Source organism: Piliocolobus tephrosceles, chromosome 19 (genome assembly GCF_002776525.5).
Source record: "Piliocolobus tephrosceles isolate RC106 chromosome 19, ASM277652v3, whole genome shotgun sequence".
Lineage (NCBI taxonomy): Eukaryota > Metazoa > Chordata > Mammalia > Primates > Cercopithecidae > Piliocolobus > Piliocolobus tephrosceles.
The window spans coordinates 42,729,458-42,754,479 of NC_045452.1; the positions used below are offsets into that span (position 1 = coordinate 42,729,458).

A 25,022-nucleotide genomic window follows, 5' to 3' on the forward strand; every position below is an offset into this window, starting at 1 on the left:
ACCTTCGGTCGACAGCATCACTTTGTACATTGAGCCCACAACTTTCATGCTTACTTCTAATAAAGAGAACACATGATCATCCCGGCCTAGAGAAAGCAAAGGCAGACATAAATTGCTAAGTAAAGATACTTTGTTGGGTCCGGGTACAGTGCTGTAATCCCAGCACTTTGTGAGGCTAAGGTGAGAGGATCGCTTGAGCCCAGGAGTTCGAGACCAGCCTGGTCAACATGACAAAACCCTGTCTCCCCTAAAAATAGTATAAGTAGGCCAGGTGCAGTAGCTCACACTTGTAATCCCAGCACTTTGGGAGACCAAGGCAGGCAGATCACCGGAGGTCAGGAGTTAAGAGACCAGCCGGCCGGGCGCGGTGGCTCAAGCCTGTAATCCCAGCACTTTGGGAGGCTGAGACGGGCGGATCACGAGGTCAGGAGATCGAGACTATCCTGGCTAACACGGTGAAACCCCGTCTCTACTAAAAAATACAAAAAACTAGCTGGGCGAGGTGGCGGGCGCCTGTAGTCCCAGCTACTCGGGAGGCTGAGGCAGGAGAATGGCGTAAACCCGTGAGGCGGAGCTTGCAGTGAGCTGAGATCCGGCCACTGCACTCCAGCCTGGGCGACAGAGCGAGACTCAGTCTCAAAAAAAAAAAAAGAGACCAGCCTGGCCAACATGGCAAAACCCCATCTCTACTAAAAATACAAAAATTAGCTGGATATGCGGCGCACGCCTGTAATCCTAGCTACTTGAGAAGCAGAGGCAGGAGAATCGTTTGAACCCAGGAGGCGGAGGTTATAGTGAGCCGAGATCATGCCACTGCATTCCAGCCTGGAAGACAGAGCAAGACTCCATCTCGAAAAAAAAAAAAAAGAAAAAAATATACATATATAATATATATGTGTGTGTGTACATATATATATACATAACATATATGTGTGTGTGTGTATGTGTGTGTGTGAAATTAGCACGGCATCGTGGCACATGTCTGTGGTCCCAGCTACTCAGGAAACTGAGGTGGAAGGATCGCTTGAGCCCAGGAGGTCGAGGCTGCAGTGAGCCAAGACAGCGCCACTGCACTCCAGCATGGGCAACAGAGCAAGACCCTGTCTCAAAACACAAAAAAGGTACTTTTTTTGCTTTGAAAAACCAATCTAAAAAACTAACCTATTTAGATACCAAATTGTATATGAAAAAAATCTCAACTCTCTCTTTAGAATAAATAGATCCACAAAAATGCTAAGGAAATATACAACAACATTAACGAGGGTTACTTCTGGTGGGAAGATGATGGGTGATTCCCATCTTTTTCACTTCACTTAGTTACTAATAGAAAAAGCATCATTACCTTTAAAATCAGAAAACAAACACAACTACCTTCCAAAGTTTAATCAATAAACTCCTTAGAAGTGAAATCTAACAATCACTTCAAATACTCTAAAATTCAACAGAGTAAAATCTCAAATTACTTTCTCATCTTCCTAATTCTTATTTAAAAGGAGTCCCTCCATGAAGTGTGTGCACTTTCATGAGGATGCCAGGGAGGACTCACTGATTTTCACATGGGATAACGTTGAATCACTCCAGTTTCAGAAACTCATCAAAAAGAGGATTTACAATGTTAAAACGTTCATGTCCCCGAGTTAAAAATGGACACTGAATACAACGGCATCCACATTTCTGGAGAAAAATCAGTACACGTGTCACTTCTGTTACAGAAATCCATTTACAGTGTCTGTCCCACTCCATGGAAGCCCTGGTCTCAGCCACCTCCAGCTTCACCGCCTCCCTGCACACACTGGGGGCCTGGTAAGTGTCAAGCAGAAGCTGAGGTCCCATCAAGGATCCAGACTTTCCATGCCTCCTTTGTTTTCATCGAGTCTGGGCCGCTTTAGCTCTGGGGGACTGCCATGAGCGTCTCCAGGCGTCTCTGCAACATTAACAAACACAGGTTGGCAAGTAAATGAAGAATTCTGGAAGTCAAGGGCTGATATTTACAGAACACAGAGCCAAGACATGGAACTGAGCTGCCTGGCAAGATCCTATACTGATATAAGGGAACGACCTATAGAGTGGTTCTCAACTCAGGGCGATTTTGCCTCTCAAGGGACAGTGGGCAATGCCCAGTGGCATTTTAGGATGTCATGGGCAAGCCGGGCGCAGTGGCTCATGCCTGTAATTGCAGCACTTTGGGAGGCTGAGGCAGGTGGATCGTTTGAGGTCAGGAGTTGAAGACCAGCCTGGCCAACATCGTGAAACCCCGTCTCTACTAAAAATACAAAAATTACCCGGGTGTGGTGGTGCATGCCTGTAGTCCCAGCTACTCGGGAGGCCAAGGCAGGAGAATCGCTTGAACCTGGGAAGTGGAGGTTGCAGTGAGCCGAAATCATGTCACTGCATTCCAGCCTGGGCAACAGAGCGAGACTCCATCTCAAAAAAAAAAGAAAAAAAAGAATGTCATGGGCAAGAAGTAGCACCCAGGGATGCTGCTAAACATCCTATAATACACAGGACAGTCCCCTACAACTAAGAATTTAAGAATTACTTGGCCCAAAAGGTCAATACCCATCAGGTGGAGACACTTGATCTAAACGATCTCCTACTGAACCCACTCCCTGGCTCACCAGGATGCTCTCACTGGCCAGGTGCCTCCCTGCTGAGGGGTAAACACGCAGCCAGTGGGTTTAAACAATGGTTCCAATAAGATGCATCCTTGCTGTCTCAGAACTGACTTAAAATTAGATGGCATTAATTTCCAAAAGAACAAAAGAAAAGATATTCCACCTTTAATTATATTAAACCAGTAACAATATTACGTACCTGACTGAATTTCTTCTGTAGAAGGGGTGGAAATCATACTGGTTGCTACAGAATTTGGTGGAGTGTCTGTCTTTAAGGGTGTTAAGTTTATTCTCCTTCATTTAAAAAAAAAAAAAGTTAAGTTTATTCTCCTTCATTTAAAAAAAAAAAAAAAAAGTAGAGGAGTGCATGGCTCATTAGTATCACAGGAATTGTTTATGTACCACACCAACCTTCAAAACTACCAAAGGAAATACTTAGATTTTCAGCTGAACATATGGTTCAAGGCATTAAATAGTAAGATGTGACCACTTGTTTAATAACTGAGGGTTACATTCATGTATTAAGTTAAACCATCACATTTATAATAGTCAAACCATAACCAGTCATCTAAAAGTTTCAAAACCCATGGTCTGTTCATTATCCATGGTTTTGTGAACACTCTGCTGGCTGCTGTAAAAGGCAGTCAGATATGGTTTCTACACATGGAAAGTGCCAAAACACAGACCATACTTTTTAAAAATCCAGAGTGTTGGGCTGGGCAAGGTGGCTCATACTTGTAATCCCAGCAGTTTGGGAGGACGAGGCAGGCAGATCACTTGAGGTCAGGAGTTTTTGACCAGCCTGACCAACATGGCGAAACCCCATCTCTACTAAAAATACAAAACGTCAGCCAGGCATGGTGGCACACACCTGTAATCCCAGCTACCTGAGAGGCTGAGGTAGGACAATCACTTGAACCCAGAAGGCGGAGGCTGCAGTGAGCAGAAAGCGTGCCATCGCACTACAGCCTGCGCAATAGAGCGAGACCCTGTCTCACATGAATAAATAAATAAATAAATACCCAGAGTCTTAATTTTCAACAACTATTCTCGTTTGTAAAAGATTACACCTTCAAGAAGCTTGGTAAATAATTCAGAAGAAATCAAGAGGGGGAAAATAACTTAATACCAAAAATAGTTCAAGGAATACCTTCCATCACATAAAAACAAATAGAAAAATTGTTAAAAAACTGCTAATCTGCAGAAAGAAATGAGAGATTTTAAGGGGGCGGTAAATCCAGCAACCCATACACATATTATGAACTTGCCGAAGAAGACCTGTGGGCACAGGAGAGGCTGAGAGGCACAGCGCGCTCTGTCCAGCTCGCCGTCCCCACCACTCCCCTCTGCATGCCACTCCCCAGCCCTACTCCTGACTCAGTTTATGGGAAGGCTGGGCGGCAGAGGGCGTGGTGGAGAAGGAACTACACAGGATCAGAGGAGTAACCGGATATCAGCTGCAGGGAAGGATGGAAACGGGAGGCTGTGCCGCCTGACGGCGAAGGACGTGCTAAGCGGCTCTGTATCCAGTAGGAGTGGCAGCCACAGGCGTGCGTGCCAGACACAGACGTAAGCAGGGAAGAAATGACTCTGCACCTCCCTGGGGATTATTTATCAGATCAGGACCCCGTTTCTCACGGACCAGGCTGCTGGAGACATCAAACGGAGTCTCAGGAAGACACTCCTGGAACTGCCTACATCCTGGGCAGGACAGCATAAATAAAAAACAGGACCTGCTACCTGTCCTTGGGGGCTCATAACCAGCAGGGGAAACTGAGGCATCAAAGCACCTGCTACGGAATCTGATGTGTGGTGACAGGGAAGGCTGAAGGGCCACAGAGACTGCAGACAGAGAGGGTACACTCAAATGGGTCTTTCAGAGGACTCCTGGCGCCACCCAGAGGAAGAGAGGTACAGGGTGTCCCCAGAGAAGGAAAGGACAGAGGCCTCAAAGGGCAGAGTGTGCTCTGGGAAGATGACATTCAGGACTGGGCTACAGATGAAGGCCACGGACTCAGGAGAGAGAGTGGCCACAGTCCTGGATGACAGGCTGCAGCCAGATCACAAGCCTGGGCTTCATCTGACAGGCAGGAACTGGAGGAACAAACAGGCCTATATGCAAGAAATGACACTCACGGATTTGAAGTTAATAATCTCTCTGGCAACCTACTGGCATGAAGTATTCGCCGCCTGAAATTTCACCTGCAGCAGGGTGGGAGTGTTCTGTTTGCATTTCATGTTTCATTTTGCAATGACATCTTGTTCCAACAAGGTCTTACCGGGGCGTTGTCTTGCTCCAGGCTTGCAGCGTGTTCAGAGTGACCCTCCGGGATGGGTGGCCTTTTGTGTTTTGACTACTGGGCTGCAGGGTCTTCTCCTCTGAAGGCCCCGGCAAGGGGCTTTTGACAGCAGGAGTGATGGAGGGAGGGTCTCTGATGGCTGTTGGGGCTGGGGCCTGTCTGGCTTGAGGGGGGGTTGTGCCGGGGCTGCCGGGGTCTTGGCTTCTGCTGGCAGGGGTTCCCTCTACCGGTCTGGGTCCCGGCGAAGACCCTCGATGTGTCTGACTCTTGGTTTTCTTTGCTGTATCAGGAGTTCTCATGCTCAAAACTGGCTTCTCTTTCAAAGGAATTCCAAGTTCATCTTTCTCAAATGTCACAAACGAGCAGTAACCGTCCGTGGAAGAAATGGCCAAGAAGGCGCCATCGCTGGACCTTCGTCCCCAAAATAGGGAAAAGTTACAGACCTTACCAACACTCTCACATCTAGTTAGAAGAGGGAAGTTCAAGCAAAATCACAAGCTTGTTTGAAGGCAAAAACCAGGGAAAAGATACCACTGGAAAAGCGTGTGTGATAGCAACTCACTCATGCAGTTTCATCACGATTTGCTAAGTGGCTGCAACCTATCTGTGCTACTAGCAACTTGCACTTGAATAAGCCGGGCACAGTGGCTCACACCTGTAATCCCAGCACTTTGGGAGGCCAAGGTAGGTGGATCATTTGAGGTCAGGAGTTCAAGACCAGCCTGGCCAACCTGGTGAAACCCTGTCTCTACTATAAATACAAAAAAATTAGCCAGGCATGGTGGCGGGCGCCTATAATCCCAGCTACTCGGGAGGCTGAGGCAGGAGAATTGCTTGAACCCAGGAAGCAGAGGTTGTAGTGAGCTGAGACTGTGCCACTGCACTCCAGCCTGGGTGACAGAGTGAGACTCCATTTCAAAAAAAAACCTCACACTGGGCCAAGCAAGCCGCGGGGGCTGAATTGGGGACCCAAAGGTGGTGGAAGGGCAGTGCTGAGTGACATTCTCTAGACAGGCCCAGCTCAGGGCACTTCCCTGTCCTGGGCAGCAGGGACATGCAGGGGAGAGCTTCTTCCCAGAGGGCCTCAGGAATCCCCAGATGGCCAGGGAGTCTATAGGGTCTCCGCGCAGTTTATCAGAGTCCGGTTAACCCCACAAGGCAATCTGAATGCCATCAAAACCCACCAGTGTGAAAATAAGAAGCAAGTATTATGGTAAACTAGCAACGGCTTTTCCTTTTAATGTTGATTCCTTTAAAAAATAAAATTGGGCCAGGTGCGGTAGCTCACGCCTGTAATCCCAGCACTTTGGGAGGCTGAGGCAGGAGGATCGCTTGAGCCCAGGAGTTTGAGACCAGCCTGGCCAACATGGCAAAACCCCATCTCTACTAAACCACAAGCATTAGCCAGGCGTAGTGGTGCACACCTGTAATCCCAGCTACTTGGGAAGCTGAGGCATGAAAATCACTTGAACCTGGGAGGTGGAGGTTGCAGTGAAACGAGATCTCACCACTGCACTCCAGCCTGCGCGACAGAGTGACACTTGGTCTCAAAAAAGTAAATAAGAAACAAAATTGGTGAATATGTCCCCCAAAGTCATCTTTAGTAATGAAAGGCTCCCTAACCCCAGGGTCTCTTCCAGGGTACGGCCATGGTCTGCTTAACTCACTCTCCCTCGTTAGCAGCCACTCACCATGAAATGTCACTGAGGGTGTGGTAATGTATATTAGACACGTAACCGAAAGGGAAGGACTGCTGGGTGTCATACAGAAGCACGGAGTCCTCCGAGGCCACAGCAAACACGAGGCGGTAGGGCAGAGTCATCAGCTCCACACCTGGGGGTCAGGGACAGAGACAAAGTAAAACCACAGAAACAAGGCTTCTGACCGGGCGCGACGGCTCACGCCTAGAATCCCAGCACTTTGGGAGGCCAAGCTGGGTGGATCACTTGAGCTCAGGAGTTTGAGACCAGCCTAAGCAACATGGCAAAAACCCATCTCTATCAAAAATACAAAAATTAGCCAGGCATGTGGGTGGGTGCCTGTAGTCCCAACTACTCAGGAGGCTGAGACAGGAGAATCGCTTGAACCCAGGAGGCGGAGGTTGCAGTGAGCTGAGATTGTGCCACTGCACTCCAGTCTTGGTGGCACAGGAAGACTCTATCTCAAAGGAAAAAAAGAGAATATTTCTAGGAGTAAAATACATCGAGCATCCACTAAGGTCAAATTCAGTGTCTGGTATCTAATCAAAAAGTACCAGGCAAACAAAGAAACAGGGAGATATGACCCACAAGGAGGAGAAAAAAATCAAAACCAACCTGTATACAAGGACATTAGAAGAGCTATTATAACTGTATTCTACAGGCTTAAGAAGCAAGAGAAAACTGGGGTGGGCAGATCACCTGAGGTCAGGAGTTCGAAACCAGCCTGGCCAACATGGCAAAACCCTGTCTCTACCAAAAATAAAAAAATTAGCTGGGTGTGGTGGCGCACCCCTGTAATCCCAGCTACTCGGGAAGCTGAGGTGGGAGATTCACTTGAACCTGGGAGGCGGAGCTTGCAGTGAGCTGAGATTATACCACTGCCCTCCAGCCTGGCAACAGAGAGAGACTTCTTCTAAAAAAAAAAAAAAAAAAAAGAAAGCAGCAAGAGGAAAGATGGAGCGTGGAGAGGCACAGAATATGTAAGGAAAACCCAAAGTGAACCTCTAGAGATGAGAACCACGACAACAACGAAAAACACACCCGATGGGACCAAGGGCAGAGCATGCAGAAGAAAGGGTTAGCAAACTCAAAACACAGCTATACACGCTTCCAAAATCAAACACCGGAAGAAGAAAAAAACAAAAAAAGTAAGCAGTATCAAAGACCAGGAACGAATTTCAAAGGACCTAATATAATACATGTGTAATGGGAAGTATTTGAATAAGAGAAGGGGATCACAGAAATAATATTTGAAGGAAAAATAGCTGAAACTTCCCAAATGTAATAAAAACTAGAAACTGATAGGTCTATGAAGTTCAATGAACCCCAAGCACAAGAAAACATAAAGAAAATGGCTGGGCGTGGTGGCTCACGCCTATAATCCCAGGACTTTGGGAGGCGGAGGTGGGTGGATCACCTGAGGTCAGGAGTTTGAGATCAGCCTGGCCAACATGGCAAAACCCCGTCTCTACTGAAAATACAAAAATTAGCTGGGTGTGGTGGCGTGTGCGTGTAATCCCAGCTACTCTGGAGGATAGGCAGGAGAACCCCTTGAACCTGGGAGGCAGAGGTTGCAGTGAACTGAGTTTGCACCACTGCACTCCAGCCTGGGCGAGACAGCAAGATTCCATCTCAAAAAAAAAAAAAAAAAAAAGGCCGGGCGTGGTGGCTCAAGCCTGTAATCCCAGCACTTTGGGAGGCCGAGACGGGCGGATCACGAGTTCAGGAAATCGAGACCATCGTGGCTAACACGGTGAAACCCCGTCTCTACTAAAAAATACAAAAAAAAACTAGCCGGGCGAGGTGGCGGGCGCCTGTAGTCCCAGCTACTCCGGAGGCTGAGGCAGGAGAATGTCGTAAACCCGGGAGGCAGAGCTTGCAGTGAGCTGAGATCCGGCCACTGCACTCCAGCCCGGGCGACAGAGCGAGACTCCGTCTCGAAAAGAAAAAAAAAAAAGAAAAAAGAAAAGTGATAATGAGAGACACAGACAAACAAAAGGAGTATGTCTATTCCTTTTAAAGTGCCTTGGAAAATAAATCCTGAAAAAAGAAAAACAAAACAAACTGACATGTATTTTGATAACCTCAGTCTTTGCTCCAGCTTTTAAGAATAACTAAACCGGGCCAGGCACGGGGGCTCACACCTGTAATCCCAGCACTTTGGGAGGCCGAGGCAGGTGGATCACTTGAGTCCAGGAGCTCAAGACCAGCCTTGGTAACATGGTGAAACTCTGTCGCTACCAAAAATACAAAAATGAACCAGTCTCATAACCTGGTCTCAAAATAAATAAATAAAAAGATTTAAATGTAAAAATAAAATATTTTAAAAATAACTGAACTGAACCAAACCCGCATACCCACCTTTCCCCATAAGACAGAATCCGAATCTCCACCCTACTCTGGTGACCTGTTTCGGAGAGAAAACATAATGCACCCCTGAGGCACTGAGGATACCTGTTTCCACCACTGGCCTCAGTTCAAAGTAGACCGGACAGCAGCGAACAGCAAGAGTGGCTTTTCCAGGACACGGAAGATGAGCGATGGGCCTAATGGATTAATTGCAGTGTTAGGAAAAGGCCCTGTGACTCAGCGAAAGCAAAAATAAAAGGTAAACATTTCAGCAGGGTGTGGTAGCTCACGCCTATAATCCCAGCACTTTGGGAGGAGAGGCAGGCAGATCACCTGAGGTCAGGAGTTCGAGACCAGCCTGACCAACATGACAAAACTCCATCTCTACTAAAAAAAAAAAAAAATACAGGCCGGGTGCAGTGACTCATGCCTGTATTCCCAGCACTTTGGGAGGCTGAAGCAAGCAAATCACTTGAGGTCAGGAGTTTGAAACCAGCCTGGCCAACATGGTGAAACTTCATCTCTACTAAAAATAGAAAAATTAGCTGGGGGTGGTGGCGGGCACCTGTAATCCCAGCTACTCGGGAGGCTGAGGCAGGAGAACCACCTGAACCCGGGAGGCAGAGGTTGCAGTGAGCAGAGATTGCACCACTGTACTCCAGCATGTGCAACAAGAACAAAACTCCGTCTAAAATAAAGGTAAATATTTCAAACATTTCCTTGACTGCATACCTTTTAAGATTCTTCCTGGAGAAAACATAAGTAGTATTCATTACATTTTCACCAGATTCCACACATCCAGCTGGGGAGCAGGAAAGGGAGGGAGAGGAAAGAAAAGTCACCGTTTTAGCAAACTGTTCTGTTCTGTTCACCAACGGAAACTCAAAGAGCCTTCAGTTCCGGTTTACAAAATAGCTCCCCCTAAAGTTATATTCTCTAGACAATGTTGTGACTGAGCACAAAAACAAATATTTCAGCACTGTCTGGTCTCGGCCTTTACTCCAGTTCTACCTACCTGCCATCTCCACCTACCTGTGGGCAGTCCCCGGGCACCTGGTTCTGATCTTGGGCGGGAGAACATAGTGAGCCTTTGCCACAGGGCACCTTTGAGCCTCCAGGCAATTCCTCGATTGAAGCACCGTGACTAGATTCAGTTGCCCAGGCTCCTTTCTCCCTAGGACCCTCATCTCTATTCCCTGGATTCCAGCCTTGGATGCCATCCAAAGGCTGAGACTAGCCTTTCCCCAACTTCCCTATCCAGCATGAGGCTGCCAGGAGACCTTGCCCTCTGCTGAAACCTCCAGCCTCCTTCAGAACCTGACTTTGCTCTACGGAACAGTCCCCATCTGAGAGCTCTTCTCCACTCACCCCGTGCTGTACTGAAAACAATTCAGCCCTGTCAGAGTGACCATCATACACTGCTGCTCTTGGAAACATCTCCGTTTTATGTTATTTCTTGATACATATACACACACACACCTTTACATATGACCATTTCATATCTACCAGGGAGGGCAGTAGACAGTATCAATAGTCTTTTTTTATTATTATTATTAATACATTCTACATAGCAGCCCTCTTTTCTTTTGAGACAGAGTCTTGCTCTGTCACCCAGGCTGGAGTGCAGTGGCATGATCTTGGCTCACTGCAACCTCCACCTCCAGGGTTCAAGCAATTCTCCTGCCTCAGCCTCCTGACTAGCTAGGATTACAGGTGCCTGCCACGATGTCTGGCTAATTTTTGTATTTTTAGTAGAGATGGGGTTTCACCATGTTGGCCAGAGTGGTCTCGAACTCCTGACCTCAAGTGATCTGCCCTTCTTGGCCTCCCAAAGTTCTGGGATTACAGGCATGAGCCACTGCACCCAGGCCCCTCTTTCCATGCCACTCCATTCTTCCATCCCCAAGAAATCCATTTTAACATTCAACAAACCATTATGTCATCTGTATATTTCCCCCATGCTCACAAAATCATTACAATCAGTTACAACTCAATCACATATATACCTCTATGATTTTTTTTTTTTTTGAGATGGAGTCTAGCTCTGTCGCCCAGGCTGGAGTGCAGTGGCACGATCTCGGCTCACTGCAAGCTCCGCCTCCCGGGTTCACGTCATTCTCCTGCCTCAGCCTCCTGAGTAGCTGGGACTACAGGCGCCCACCACCACACCTGGCGAATCTTTTTATAATTTTAGTAGAGACGGGATTTCACCGTGTTTGCCAGGATGGTCTCGATCTCCTGACCTCATGATCCGCCCGCCTTGGCCTCCCAAAGTGCTGGGATTACAGGCATGAGCCACCACACCCGGCGGAGGATTTTTTTTTATTTAGTCCATTTGTTTTACAAAGCAGGGTATTGTTGACACTTCTCCTTATTTTGCTTGTTTCAATCCACTACTCATGAAAATTAACTTGCATAGCACTGATGCATTATTTTTTTGTAGCTGCATAATATTTACTGCAAGATTCATTCACCTAACCTCTATTAATGAGTATTTATTTGCTTTTGGTTTTTTACCACTATAAACAATGCTTGCAATAAGCATACTTGAACATACAGTTTTTTTTGTTTCGTTTTGTTTTGTTTTTGAGACAGAATCTCACTCTGTTGCCTAGGCTGGAGTGCATTGGCACGATCTTGGCTCACTGCAACCTCTGCCTCCTGGGTTGGAGCAATTCTCCTGCCTCAGCCTCCTGAGTAGCTGGGACTACAGGTGTGCATCACCACGCCTGGCTAATTTTTGTATTTTTAGTAGAGACGGGGTTTTGCCATGTTGGCCAGGCTGGTCTTGAACTCCAGACCTCAGATGATCCACCCCGCCTTGGCCTCCCAGAGTGCTGGGATCTTGAGCCACCACGCCCAGCCAGTTTCCAGTCTTAATTGGGTCTTCTCCACTCCTAGAATGTCCTCTTATATTTCCTTACAAGAGTTTTCTATTTTTACCTTTTGTGTTTAAGTACTGAATTCACCTGGAATTTATTTTTTATATCCAGGCAAGGGGTCCAGTTTTATCTTCTTCCACATAGCTGGCTACCCCAGCACTACTCAATTCAATAATAGAGTCCTCCCTTTGCAAGATCCATCTCTTGTACAACATGGTGATTATGGTTCATAACAACGTATTATATTCCTGAAAAATGCTAAGAGAGTAGATATAAAGTGTTCAAACCACAGAAATCCTAATTATGTGAGATCATGCTATGCTAATTAGCTAGATGTAGTCATTCCACAACATATATATACTTCGAAACATGTCGTACACAACTACATACAATTTCATCTGTCAATTAAAAAAAAAAGAGGAGGCTGGGTGCGGTGGTTCACGCCTGTAATCCCAGCACTTTGGGAGGCTGAGGCAGGTGGATCGCCTGAGGTCAGGAGTTCGAGACCACCCTGGCCAACATGGTGAAACCTTGTCTCTACTGAAAATACAAAAATTAGCTGGGCATGGTGGCAGGCGCCTGTAATCCCAGCTACTCGGGAGGCTGAGGCAGAAGAATCGCTTGAATCCAGGAGATAGAGGTTGCAGTGAGCCAAGATCACGCCAATGCACGCAAGCCTGGGTGACAAGGGTGAAACTCTGTCTCAAAAAAAAGAGGAATAGGTCTTTGTCCAATCTCAACACTTCCCAGCCTTCTTAATGACATATTCTTGTCCTGTTTGCCTTCAGTGTCTAATTCTCTTGAGAAGTATTTAAGTAACATACAATTAATTACAAATAAATAACAGATTTTTTTTCCACTGGAACAGTACCTGAGGTCATATATTAAATTGCCTTATATCCTGAGATCTTCTTCTGGACTCTGTGTTCCGGTCCACTAATCTATTTGTTTGGTCCTCTAGCAACACCATACTGATTGGATAAAAGTAGTGTTAGAGTATCTTCTGACATGTGGCGAGGCAAATGCCCTCCCAACCAAGTATCACTGGGTTTTTTTCATACTTCCTTGGCTATTCTTCAGCATTTATTCTACTAAACAAAGCTGAGATTTCATCCAATTAAAAAAAAAAAAAAACTTTAATGCAATTCTACTTGGAAATGAAATTGGTATGTTAATTGTTAGAACATGATATATCTTTCCATTTGTTCAGAACTTGTTTTATAACCTTCAATAAGACCTTCTAGGCTTCTCCATAAAGGTCCTGCCCCTTCCTTATTAAATGTACTTCTGCCGGGGTGTGGTGGCTCACACCTGTAATCCCAGTTCTGTGGGAGGCTGAAATGGGAGGGCTGCTTGAGCCCAGGAGTTTAAGACCAGCCTGGGCAACACAGCAAGACCCTGTCTCTACAAAAAAATAAGAAAATTAGCCGGGCATGGTGCTACATGCCCATGGTCCCAGCTACTAGGGAGGCTGAGATGGGAGGATTCCCTGAACTCAGGAGGTCAGGGCTGCAGTGATGCAGTGGGCCATGATCACACCACTATACTCCAGCCTGGGTGACAGAGTGAGACCCTGTCTCAAATAAATAAATAAATAAATAAATACATTTACTCCATGTATTTTGCAGGCTTTGCACTACAATGAATAAAATATTTCTCCTCCTTCCATTTCCAAGTACTCCCTGCCAATATAGACGAAAGATAGCAGATTTTTATATATTTTACACTATCCAGCCATCTTATCAAATTCTTTTAAAAATTCTAATAGTATTTTTAAAATCTCTTGGATTTTCTAGAAATACAATCCTATTGCAGTTTTTTGTCTCTTCTTTTCCGATCTTTGTAAGTTCATTTTCCTGTTTTTCCCACACTAACACCACAAAGAATAATAATGTTGATAACAGACATCCACCCTGCTTGATTTTAATTGAAAATATTTTTAGAGTGGCCACTTAGTAAAGGATTTGATACTGGGGCCGGGCACGGTGGCTCACACACCTGTAACCTGTAATCCCAGCACTTTGGGAGGCCAAGGTGGGCAAATCACCTGAGATAAGGAGTTTGGGACCAGGCTGGCCAACATGGTGAAACCCCGTCTCTACTAAAAATACGAAAATCATCTAGTCATGGTGGCAGGCGCCTGTAATCTCAGCTACTCAGGAGGCTGAAGCAGGAGAATCGCTTGAACCCAGGAGGTGGAGGCTACAGTGAGTCAAGATGGTGCCACTGCACTCCAGCTTGGGTGACCAAGTGAGACTCCTTCAAAAAAAAAAAAAAGTCCCGGCGCGGTGGCTCATGCCCGTAATCCCAGCACTTTGGGAGTCTGAGTGAGGCAGGCGGATCACAAGGTCAGGAGTTGAGACCAGCCTAAGCAACATGGCAAAACCCTGTCTCTACTAAAAATACAAAAAAATTAGCAGGGAGTGGTAGCGCATGCCTGTAATCCCAGCTACTCAGGAGGCTGAAGTAGAAGAATCGCTTGAACCCAGGAGGCGGAGGTTGCAGTGGTGAGCGGAGATCGCACCACTGCACTCCAGCCTGGGCAACAGAGCGAGACACCGTCTCAAAAAGAAAAATGATTTTTACTGGGTGTAGTGAATAACTTCTAATAAATGTTTAGTAACTAACTTTAGTAAATATAACCTAAACAATTACTTATTCTTGGGCCTGAGACTTCTTGAGCCAAAGTGTCATTCCCACATGTTCCGCAGTGTTCTTTAAAGCCCTACCCACACAGCTGCATGTGTGATTCACACCCTTCTCAGGCACTCCCTGGCTCCGCTGGGGTGGGACTCAGTGGCAAAGCTGGCCGGTGCCCTCCCGTTTGGCCCAACCCTGGGCTATGTTGTCATCTTTATGCACAGGATGGTCCTGGAGCCATGGCAATGAGCAGACATTCTCCTCTGAGAACACTGTGGCCACAACACTGCCGAGCCTTATCTTGCTAGGCTGAGCCCCTTGCCTTCCTAGGGACAATAAACCTATCTTGTCCTTGCTACTTGGCTGACCTTTTGATTTTGACCACTGCTGCTTCCACAAGTTTGTCCATGTGTCTAATGCTGTCACAAATGCGCTTCTTTATTGCGGAGAATAAAAACAATAAAGGAGCTTTATTTTTGGCTTTAGCACTATGACTTCCATATACATGTTAATGAATGGAAAAGCATTCATTAAAAGGTTTACATAGTAAAGTTTATTTTATTTTATTTTATTTTATTTTTTTGAGATGAGTTATCACTCTGTTTCCCAGGCTGGAGTACAGTGGTGCGACCTCAGCTCACTGCACTGTCCGCCTCCCAGGTTCAAGCGATTCTCCTGCCTCAGTCTCCCAAGTAGCTGGGATTCCAGGTACGCGCCACCAAACCCAGTTAATTTTTGTATTTTTAGTAGAGAGGGGGTTTCACCAACTTGGCCAGGCTGGTCATGAACTCTTGACCTCAAGTGATCCACCCACTTCAGCCTCCCAAAGTGCTGGGATTAGAGGTGTGAACCACTATGCCCGGCCAAAAGTTAAATTTATCTAAGAGAAAATGCCTATCATTTTAATCTCATAACTCCCAAAGGTTTCTGCACGTTAGAATCACTTGGAAATCTTAAAATTCCAAAAGCCACACCACCCAGACCAATTACACTATAATCTCTGGGGCTGGGACACAGGAGCCAGCGTTTTTTTTTTTTTTTTAAGCTCTCCTGGAGGTTCCAATGGGCAGGTAAGTTGGGGACCCTCACTCTAACCAGCATTCACTGAACTGACAAGCAGCAGCGTAAAACAGGAGCAGACATCCCCGCTCGGCCCTCATTCCCTTAAGTCCAAAACTACAAAACACACCTGGCGTGAGGAGCAAAGATCCATCGGGAGTGAAACTCAGTCTACGGAAGAAAGACTTCATGCTGTCGTCATGGAACATCCGGTAGCTTCTTGCCTGTCGCACACAACATTTATTTTTATTATTGTGTTTGTTTCTTTCTTTTCTACACACAAAGTTTAAACATTTTTCCAAATCTTTACACTCACAATAAAGGCTTCCCAACTGCTGTATGTGGCTATGGTTTTCTTTACATTTTTATTGTTGATATAATCATAAATGAAACTGAAACATTACAAATCAGATAATTGTACAACACCGCAAGGGTAAACATTCATGAAAACTGACCACACATTTTTGTGAGGTAAAGCTATATGTATATATGTGTGTTTTATGTGTTCTAAAATTATTTTTAAAAACTCTTAAGAACACAAACCACAGGGTCAACAGTGGCGTGTCTGGGGCTTGAGACTGGGAGATGGTAGGAAGATGACCAGGAGACCTCTGCTTTCTATCTGTGCGCATTCATTTAGAATTCCCAACTGAACGCACTCTTTAGAGACAGTCTCATTCTGTCACCCAGGCTCGAATGCAGTGGCGCAATCATAGGTCACTGCAACCTAGAATTTCTGGGCTCAAAGCAATCCTCCCTTCTCAGCCTCCTGAGTAGCTGGGACTATAGGCACACGCCACCACATCCAGCTATTAATGCACCCTTTAAAAAAAGAAAATTGTGGATTATTAAACTGGTAACCATTAATCTTTTAAAACAACATTTCTTGAACACCTGTCTGGGACAGTTTTTACTACTATTTATTGACATTTTATAAACATCAAGTGTTTGCCAGACATGGTGGCTCATACCTGTAATTCCAGCACTTTGAGAGGCCAAGGCAGGTGGATCACTTGAGTCCAGGAGTTTGAGACCAGCCTGACCAACATAGCAAAACCCCATCTCTACTAAAAATACAAAAATTACCCGAGTGTGGTGGCGCACACCTGTAATCCCAGCTACTCAGGAGGCTGAGGCAGGAGAACCGCTTGAACCCAGCAAGTGAAGGTTGCAGTGAGCAGAGATTGTGTCACTGCAGTCCAGCCTGGGTGACAGAGCCAGACACTGTCCCAACAAACAAGCATTTAATTCTCAAGACTACAAGGAAGCAGGCATTACTATTCATATATATTGAATATATATATTCAAATATATATAATATATATTTCTATGTAATATAAAATATATAAATCTGTATGTAATATATAAAATACAAAAATATAAAAATGTCATATAATATATAAAATATATAATATATAAATATATATTATATAATATACAAAAATATATATTTTTTACATATATATATTTTGTGAGACAGAGCTTCGCTCTTGTTGCCCAGGCTGGAGTGCAATGGCGTAATCTCGGCTGACCGCAAACTCCACCTCCCAGGTTCAAGTGATTCTCCTGTCTTAGCCTCCAGAGTAGCTGGGACTACAGGCATGCGCCACTATGCCCAGCTAATTTCTGTATTTTTAGTAGAGACAGGGTTTCACCATGTCAGCCAGGCTAGTCTCGAACTCCTGACCTCAGGTGATCTGCCCACCTCTGCCTCCCACAGTGCTGGGATTACAGGCGTGAGCCACCGTGCCTGGCCAGTATTACTATTCTTACTTCACAGGTGTGACCTGTCAGTGCCTGTCAGTGCCCAGCTCACACTGCCTTACCCTGGTTCCTTGGGTGCATTTGCATCTTGTCCCCGTGTGGAGCCAGTAACCAGCTTGCTCCCCTGCACCTCGCTGCCTGCCTCAGTAGCCTTGATTCCTTTAGAAATAGGGTCTTATTTTCATTTGCCAAGTCTTTCAAAGTCAAAATCCTTCCTATTCCTAAATACCAGTGTTTTGGCTGGGTCTCTGCTGTCTGCTAGCAAAGCTCTCCACCTACCTGCCAAGACAGTAAGCTGCCTGCTGCCAGACAGATCCAACGCTCGACCTGCCTATCTTCTGTTGCCTCATGTAGGGATCTTACCAGATCAGCAGTGACCAGCCCTTGCTACACCTGAGAATCACAGAGGCCCTGCTTAGCTTCAGCCAAGTGAATCACGCCACTCAGGCTGGGCCCACGGCATCCATATTTTTATTTTTATTTATTTATTTTGAGACTGAGTTTCGCTCTTGTCACCCAGGCTGGAGTGCAATGGCGCGATCTCAGCTCACTGCAACCTCTACCTCCCAGGTTCAAGCAATTATCCTGCCTCAGCCTCCTGGGTAGCTGGGATTACAGGTATGCGCCCGGCTAATTTTATATTTTTTGTAGAGATGGGGTTTCACCATGTTGGCCAGGCTGGTCCTAAACTCCTGACCTCAGGTGATCTGCCCGCCTCAGCCTACCAAAGTGCTGGGATTATAGGCGTGGGCCATCATGCCCAGCCTTATTTCATTTTATTTTTGAAATAGAGTCTCCCTCTGTCATCCAGGCCAGAGTGCAGTAGCATGATCTCAGCTCACTGCTGAGACCTCCACCTCCTAGGTTCAAGTGATTCTCATGCCTCGGCCTCCCTAGTAGCTGGGATCACAGGCCTGCACCACCATATCTGGCTAATTTTTGTAATTCATTGAGATGGGGTTTGGCCATATTGGCCAGGTTGGTCTCTAACTCCTCATCTCAAGTGATCCACCGCCTCAGTCTCCCAAAGTGCTGGGATTCCAGTCATAAGCCACCGCACCCAGCCAGCACCCATATTTGTAATTCTTCCCAGGTGATTCCACGGTGCAGCCAGGGTGGAAAACCACTGTCCTATTCTCCATTAGTGGCTCTCCCCTGGTCTCCAGATGTCCCCATTTCCATACAGACTAGCCCACCACAGTAACTGAGCCTTGACTGTCCAAAAGGAAACCTTATTGTAGTTCAGGAATTGGCTCCTTGAGGCCAGTGATTTGGCCGCAAAGGTATGGGAGGAGCTCACGACTTCCTAAGTCTCAGTTAAAGCGCTGCTGAAAAAGAATAGCAAAATATTTTATACCTCTCCTTCAGCACCTATTCCAGACAGCATCTTCGAAACATTAAAAGCCACACGCTTCTTCTGCATACTGTACACTCGCAGCACCCTGAAGAAAGAACATGTCTGATTTACCACTTCTAGTACATGAATTATGCTTCACACAGAAACAACTTACTACCAACAGCCTATTACCGCCTCAACAACTTTCAGTCTGCAAAACTCTTTACCAATGATATTCACAACTGGGTAATTAAGAAGGAAGCAAGCATTAACAACCTAAAGGATATTACAGGCCGGGCGCAGCAGCTCATGCCTGTAATCCCTACACTTTGGGAGGCGGAGGCGGGTGGATCACTTGAGGTCAGGAGTTTGAGACGAGCCTGGCCAATATAGTGAAACCCCATCTCTACCAAAAATACAAAAAGGTAGCTGGGTGTGGTGGTGGGCGCCTGTAATCCTCGCTACTCAGGAGGCTGAGGCAGGAGAATCACTTGAACCCAGGAGGCAGAGGTTGCAGTGACTGAGATCATGCCACCGCACTCCAGCCTGAGCAGCAGAGCGAGACTCTGACTCAAAAAAAAAAAAAAAAAAAAATTTTGGTAAGTCACATTACTCCCACTAGCTAATCAGATTGTTTTACTGATGACCGTCTGAATAAAACACACTTATCAGAACACAAATGGCATTTAGAATACAACAGGAAATTCTATGAAAAATAAACACTAACTCCTCCCTACCACTTGTAGTCCAAGGCCATCTTATATTCAATTTGTTTTAATTAAAAGTACTTAGATAAATATTCAAAAGGACTATTAAGTAATATAGGAGGCACTCCTCATTTTTTAAAAATATTTATTCCAACAATACAATTAAATGCAATTATGCCAGTAAAAACAGCAACAAGACTTCTTTTCAGAAAGGACAAAAATAGTTTATTTTTTATATCGATTTAAATGGAGTCATTAAAATCACTGGGCTTGGCGAGGTGGCTCACGCCTGTAATCCCAGCACTTCGGGAGGCCGAAGCGGGCAGGTCACCTGAGATCAGGAGTTGGAGACCATCATGGTCAATATGGTGAAACTCTGTCTCTACTAAAAATACAAAAATTAGCCAGGCATGGTGGCACACACTTGTAATCCCAGCTACTCAGGAGGCTGAGGCAGGAGAATCACTTGAATCTGGGAGGTGGAGGTTACAGTGAGCCGAGATCGCACCCCTGCACTCCAGCCTGAGGGACACAGTGATACTCTGTGTCAAAAAACAATTAAAAAATAAAAATAAAAATAAAAATCACTGTAGCACACCTGTAATCTTAGCACTTCGGGTGGCCAAGGCAGACAGATGGCTTGAGCTCAACAGTTCAGGAACAGCCTCGGCAACATGGCAAAATCCCATCTTTACAAAAAATATAAAAATTAGCCGGGTGTGGTGGTACACACCTGTAGTTCCAGTTACTTGGGGGGCTGAAGTACAAGGATTGCTTGAGCCCAGGAGGTCAAGGATGCAATGAGCTGTGATTGCACCACTGCACTCTAGCCTGGGTGACACAGTGAGCCTCTCTCTCAAAAAAAAAAATAGTAATAATAATAAAGATTTACTAAGTTCAGGGCCGGGTGTGATGGCTCATGCCTATAATCCCAGCACATTGGCAAAGGCGGGCAGATCATTTGAGGTTAGGAGTTTGAGAACAGCCTGACCAACATGGTGAAACCCTGTCTCTATTAAAAATACAAAAATTAACTGGGCATGGTGGCATGTGCCTGTAATCCCAGCTACTAGGGAAGCTGAGACAGGAGAATCGCTTGAAACCAGGAGGCAGAGGTTGCAGTGAGCTGAGATTATGAGATTGTGCCACAACAACTGCCTGGGTGACAGAGTGAGATTCTGTCTTAAACAAAAAAAAAAAAAAAAAAAAAAAGATTTACTAAGTACAAACTTCATGGAAGGCACTTGTCCTAATCAATTTCCAATTTCTGATTATGTTGTAAGAATGAGTATGAAAACAAGAACAAAAGAATCAAAGCTAGACTATGATAAATCTTGGTTAAATGGCAATAAATACCTCTCTTCAGAAAATCACAAGTAAATACAAAGAAATTCCAAGTAAATGCTAAAGCTGAATTTACCTGTCACAGCTCAGAGTAGCAACATATTGACCCAAAGGGTCCCAGGTTACTCCTTGGACATAACTTTTATGTTCATTAAAAATTGATATCTTTTGTCCTACAAAAAAACACACACACCGAAACAGCATTATCAAAACCTATTTGCGCCCAAATAGTATAAACTACGACTTAAATATTACTCCCTTTACCATGCATCACTCAGCAGGCAGGAAGTGAGAGACTTCGCACTGAACCCTGTGTCAGGCTCTGGGGCCACAGAGATGACTTCATGCAGTCCCCACCCTCGGGGAGCTCACAGATCAGACAGATCCATCAACAGGCAAGCATCACGCACGTGGACCCGGGGAGGGGAGCTGACAGCACAGGGCAGAGGGTCTGAGGAGAAGATCTAAGTTCAGCTCCCAGGTCAGGCAGGATGAAGAGGAGATGAAGGGTGGAAGAAGGTATCGTCAGGGAATCCCCGGGTTAAGACCGCTTAGTGAAGAGAATATGGAGCAGTGAGAGGCAGCTGAGAACTGCTAATGGGCACACAGGAGGGCCAAGAACAGAAGATAAGGAGGAAACGAGGAGTGTTCCAGAGAGCTTGTGTGTAAGGAAAAGGCTGTGGGTATTCGAGCTGAGGAGTCACCTGCATTTTAAAGGTGAAACAGGTTTAGAAGATGACAAACAGGGTTGCTAGTTAGGAGGTGACAGAGTAGACCATGAGAGAGATGAGGAGGGCCCAGAGCAGACAATGTGAACAGGGTTGAAAAAGGGACTTTGGGGAAAATATTTAGCACACAGAGATTGCCTGCATAAAAAGACAAGGGAGTTACAAAAAGACGGAGTTATGAAGTCTTGGCCATTCCCTTTTGTTTTTCTTTTTTTTTTTTTTTTTGAAACAGGGTCTGGTTCTGTCGCTCAGGCTGGAGTGCGGTGGCGCCATCAGAGTTCATGGCAGCCTCAACTTCCCAGGCCCAAGAGACTCAGCAGCCCTAGCAGCTGGGACTATAGGCATGTACTACCACATCCAGCTAATTTTTGCATTTTTTTTGGTAGAGAGAGGTTTTTGCCATGTTGCCCATGCTGGTCTTAACTCCTAGGCTTCAGCAGTCCTCCCAAAGTGCTGGGATTATAGGCGTGAGCCACTGTGCCTGACAAGTCATTCTTTTTTTTTTTGAGTTTTTTGGTGAGGTTCAGTAACAACCCATCACACTTACAGTAAAACCTAAAATCCTGGCTCATGCCTGTAATCCCAGCACTTTGGGAGGCTAACGCAGGCAGATCACTTGAAGTCAGGAGTTTGAGACCAGCCTGGCCAACATGGGGAAACCCCATTTCTACCAAAAATACAAAAATTAGCTGGGGTGTTGGGGGCGCCTGTAATCCCAGCTACTTTGAGGGCTGAGGCAGAATTGTTGAACCTGGGAGGCGGAGGTTGCAGTGAGCCGAGATCGCACCACTGCACTCCAGCCTGGGCGACTGAGGGAGATTCCATCTCAAAAAAAAAAAAAAAAAAAATGAAACAAGACAGAATGGAGGATGGAGGATGGCTTGGCTGGACAGCATGGAACTAAAAAGAGCAACAACTTTTATAGACTGAATGAGAACTGGGCTGACACGCTGCTGCAGGGGCTGCCAGTACCAACTGCCCTACCCAGGTACTTGAGTTGTAGAATTGGCAGGAAGAGGTTTGGGAGAAAACAAAGTTTGAGTAAAGGATGGCGGGAGATAAAAATGGTTAGGAGTTAGCCACTACTTGCTTTTGGCATTTCACAGCTATTTTTACACCACTATAACTTTTCCCATGTCCACTGTCTCCCCAACTAGAGAACAGAATGTCCTTGGCTTTCCTTGATCTTCTAAAATGGAAACCTGATCCCACCTACCCCATCAACTAGCATGCAATGCCCTATAAATTATAAGTGACTTGTTAATCTTTCCGAGATCCTAACCTCCATAAAGGCAGGGCTCGGGCCTGTCATCTTATCTGCTGGCCCCACTCTGTGGGATTTGCCTGGCCTCAGTATCACTAACTCGCAGCACCACTAAGCCTCTTACCCTCTGACAATCCATGGCATATGGTACTAAACCCTATCCTGTTGAGCCAACCACCTACTCTAGTTCACTAAAACAATTTTTTGTGTTGCTTTTAAAGTTAAAGCAAGTAGGCCGGGTGTGGTGGCTCATGCCTGTAATCCCAGCACTTTGGGAGGCCGAGGCAGGTAGATCACCTGAGGTCAGGAGATCGAGACCAGACTGGCCAATGGTGAAACCCCGTCTCTATTAACGATACAAAAATTAGGCGGGCCTGGGGACAGACACCTATAGTCCCAGCTACTCGGGATGCTGAGGCAGGAGAATTGCTTGAACCCAGGAGGTGGAGGTTTCAGTGAGCCAAGATTGTGCCACTGCACTCCAGCCTGGACAACAAGAGCGAAACTCTGTTTCCACAAAAATTAAAATAAAAAATACAGTTAAGGCAAGTTAGGCCCAGGGGCGGTGGGTCATGCCTGTAATCCCAGCACTTCGGGAGGCTGACGCAGGCAGATCACCTGAGGTTAGGAGTTTGAGACCAGCCGGGCCAACATGATGAAACCCTGTCTCTACTAAAAATACAAAAATTAGCTGGGTGTGGTGGTATGTGCCTGTAGTCCCAGCTACTTGGGAGACTGAGGCAGGAGGATTGCTTGAACCTAGTAAGTGGAGGCTGCAGTGAACCAAGATCATACCACTGCACACCAGCCTGGGCGGCAAAGCGAGACCCTGCCTCAAAAAAAAAAAAAAAAAAAAAAGTTAAAGCAAGTTAGGCTTTTAGGCTTTTATAGACACTTACAATATTTCTTCCTGCTAATAACAAAAACATATCATTTACCTTTATTGACATCCCATATGATGGCTGTGTTATCCACAGAGGCAGAAGCCATTAAATTCCCGTCAGTTGCCCAGCAAATATCATACACATCTTCTAAGTGGCCTCTAGAACCCAAAAACAAAGAGGAAAAAAGCAATTACTCCCCAGGTATAGCAGCTTACAACTGTAATCCCAGCACTTTGGGAGGCCGAGGTAGGCAAGACTGCCTTGTAGTCAGGAGTTCAGGGCCAGCCTGGCTAAAACGGTAAAACCCCATCTCTACTCCAAATACAAAAATCAGCCAGGTGCGGTGGCTCATGCCTGTAATCCCAGCACTTTGGGAGGCCGAGGCAGGCAGATCACGAGGTCAGGAGATCGAGATCATCCTGGCCAACACGGTGAAACCCCATCCCTACTAAAATACAAAAAATTAGCCAGGTGCGGTAGTGCACACCTGTAGACACAGCTACTCGGGAGGCTGAGGCAGGGAAATCACTTGAACCTCGGAGGCAGAGATTGCAGTAAGCTGAGACTGTGCCACTACACTTCAGCCTGGCGATAGAGTGAGACCCTGTCTCAAAAAAAAAAAAAAAAAATTAGCCAAAAAAAAAAGCCAGGCATGGTGGCGCACACCCGTAGCAGTCCCTGCTACTTGGGGGCTAAGGCAGGAGAATCCCCCGAAACCAGGAGGTGCAGACTGCAGTGAGCCGAGATCATGCCACTACACTCCAGCCCACATGAGAATGAGACTCCATCCAAAAAACAAAACAAAACAAAACAAGAAGCAATTATTAACTCAAAAAAGGACAAGTTATCAAAAATATAAGGGCAAGCTCCAGAACTATGCATAAAATGAGATTCCAAAATTTCCACTGGCACTATATTAGCTATAAAAAAACTACTTTCAAGGATCACTGTATCTTGCGGGGCGCGGTGGCTCACGCCTGTAATCCCAGCACTTTGGGAGGCCGAGGTGGGTGGATCACTTGAGGTCAGGAGTTCGAGACCAGCCTGAGCAACAAGAGCAAAACTCATCTTAAAAAAAAAAAAAAGGATAGCTGTATCTTTAAAATTGAATCCTTTTTACTGAGAAAAATTCATAGGAGAAACTAAGAAAATCCATTTTAATTATGCTTTCATCCTTTAAAACTATTGTCTTAGGACTGTTTCACATAAATAAAACTTCTAAATTAGACCAGCCTGGGCAACATAGTGAGACCCCGTCTCTACAAAATATGTAAAAATTAGCAGGGTGTGGTGGCATGTGCCTGTAGTCCCAGCTATTTGGGAGGTGAGAGGATCACTTGAGCCCGGGAAGTCAAGGCTGCAGGGTACTGTGATCACAGTACAGCACTCCAGCCTGGGTGACAATGAGACCCTATCTCAAAAGAAACACACCAAAAAAAAGTCAAAATGT

At 45.8% G+C, this 25,022-nt stretch overlaps 1 protein-coding gene across 2 annotated transcripts in view; it reads right to left on the reverse strand.

Moving 5' to 3' along the window:
• Nucleotides 1–1,368: 1,368 nt before the first annotated feature.
• CHAF1B (chromatin assembly factor 1 subunit B) overlaps nucleotides 1,369–25,022 on the reverse strand; it is a 30,652-nt gene continuing 6,998 nt past the window's right edge. For both annotated transcript variants that reach the window (XM_023191259.1, XM_023191250.1), the window contains exons 5-14: nucleotides 23,627–23,730; nucleotides 20,773–20,869; nucleotides 18,667–18,751; nucleotides 15,676–15,769; nucleotides 9,697–9,766; nucleotides 9,070–9,161; nucleotides 6,607–6,748; nucleotides 4,895–5,326; nucleotides 2,815–2,909; nucleotides 1,369–1,924 (exon numbers count right to left, since the gene is read on the reverse strand). In XM_023191259.1, the coding sequence (XP_023047027.1) occupies nucleotides 1,833–1,924; nucleotides 2,815–2,909; nucleotides 4,895–5,326; nucleotides 6,607–6,748; nucleotides 9,070–9,161; nucleotides 9,697–9,766; nucleotides 15,676–15,769; nucleotides 18,667–18,751; nucleotides 20,773–20,869; nucleotides 23,627–23,730 (1,303 nt within the window). In that variant the 3' untranslated portion in view covers nucleotides 1,369–1,832. The remainder of the gene's footprint in view (nucleotides 1,925–2,814; nucleotides 2,910–4,894; nucleotides 5,327–6,606; nucleotides 6,749–9,069; nucleotides 9,162–9,696; nucleotides 9,767–15,675; nucleotides 15,770–18,666; nucleotides 18,752–20,772; nucleotides 20,870–23,626; nucleotides 23,731–25,022) is intronic.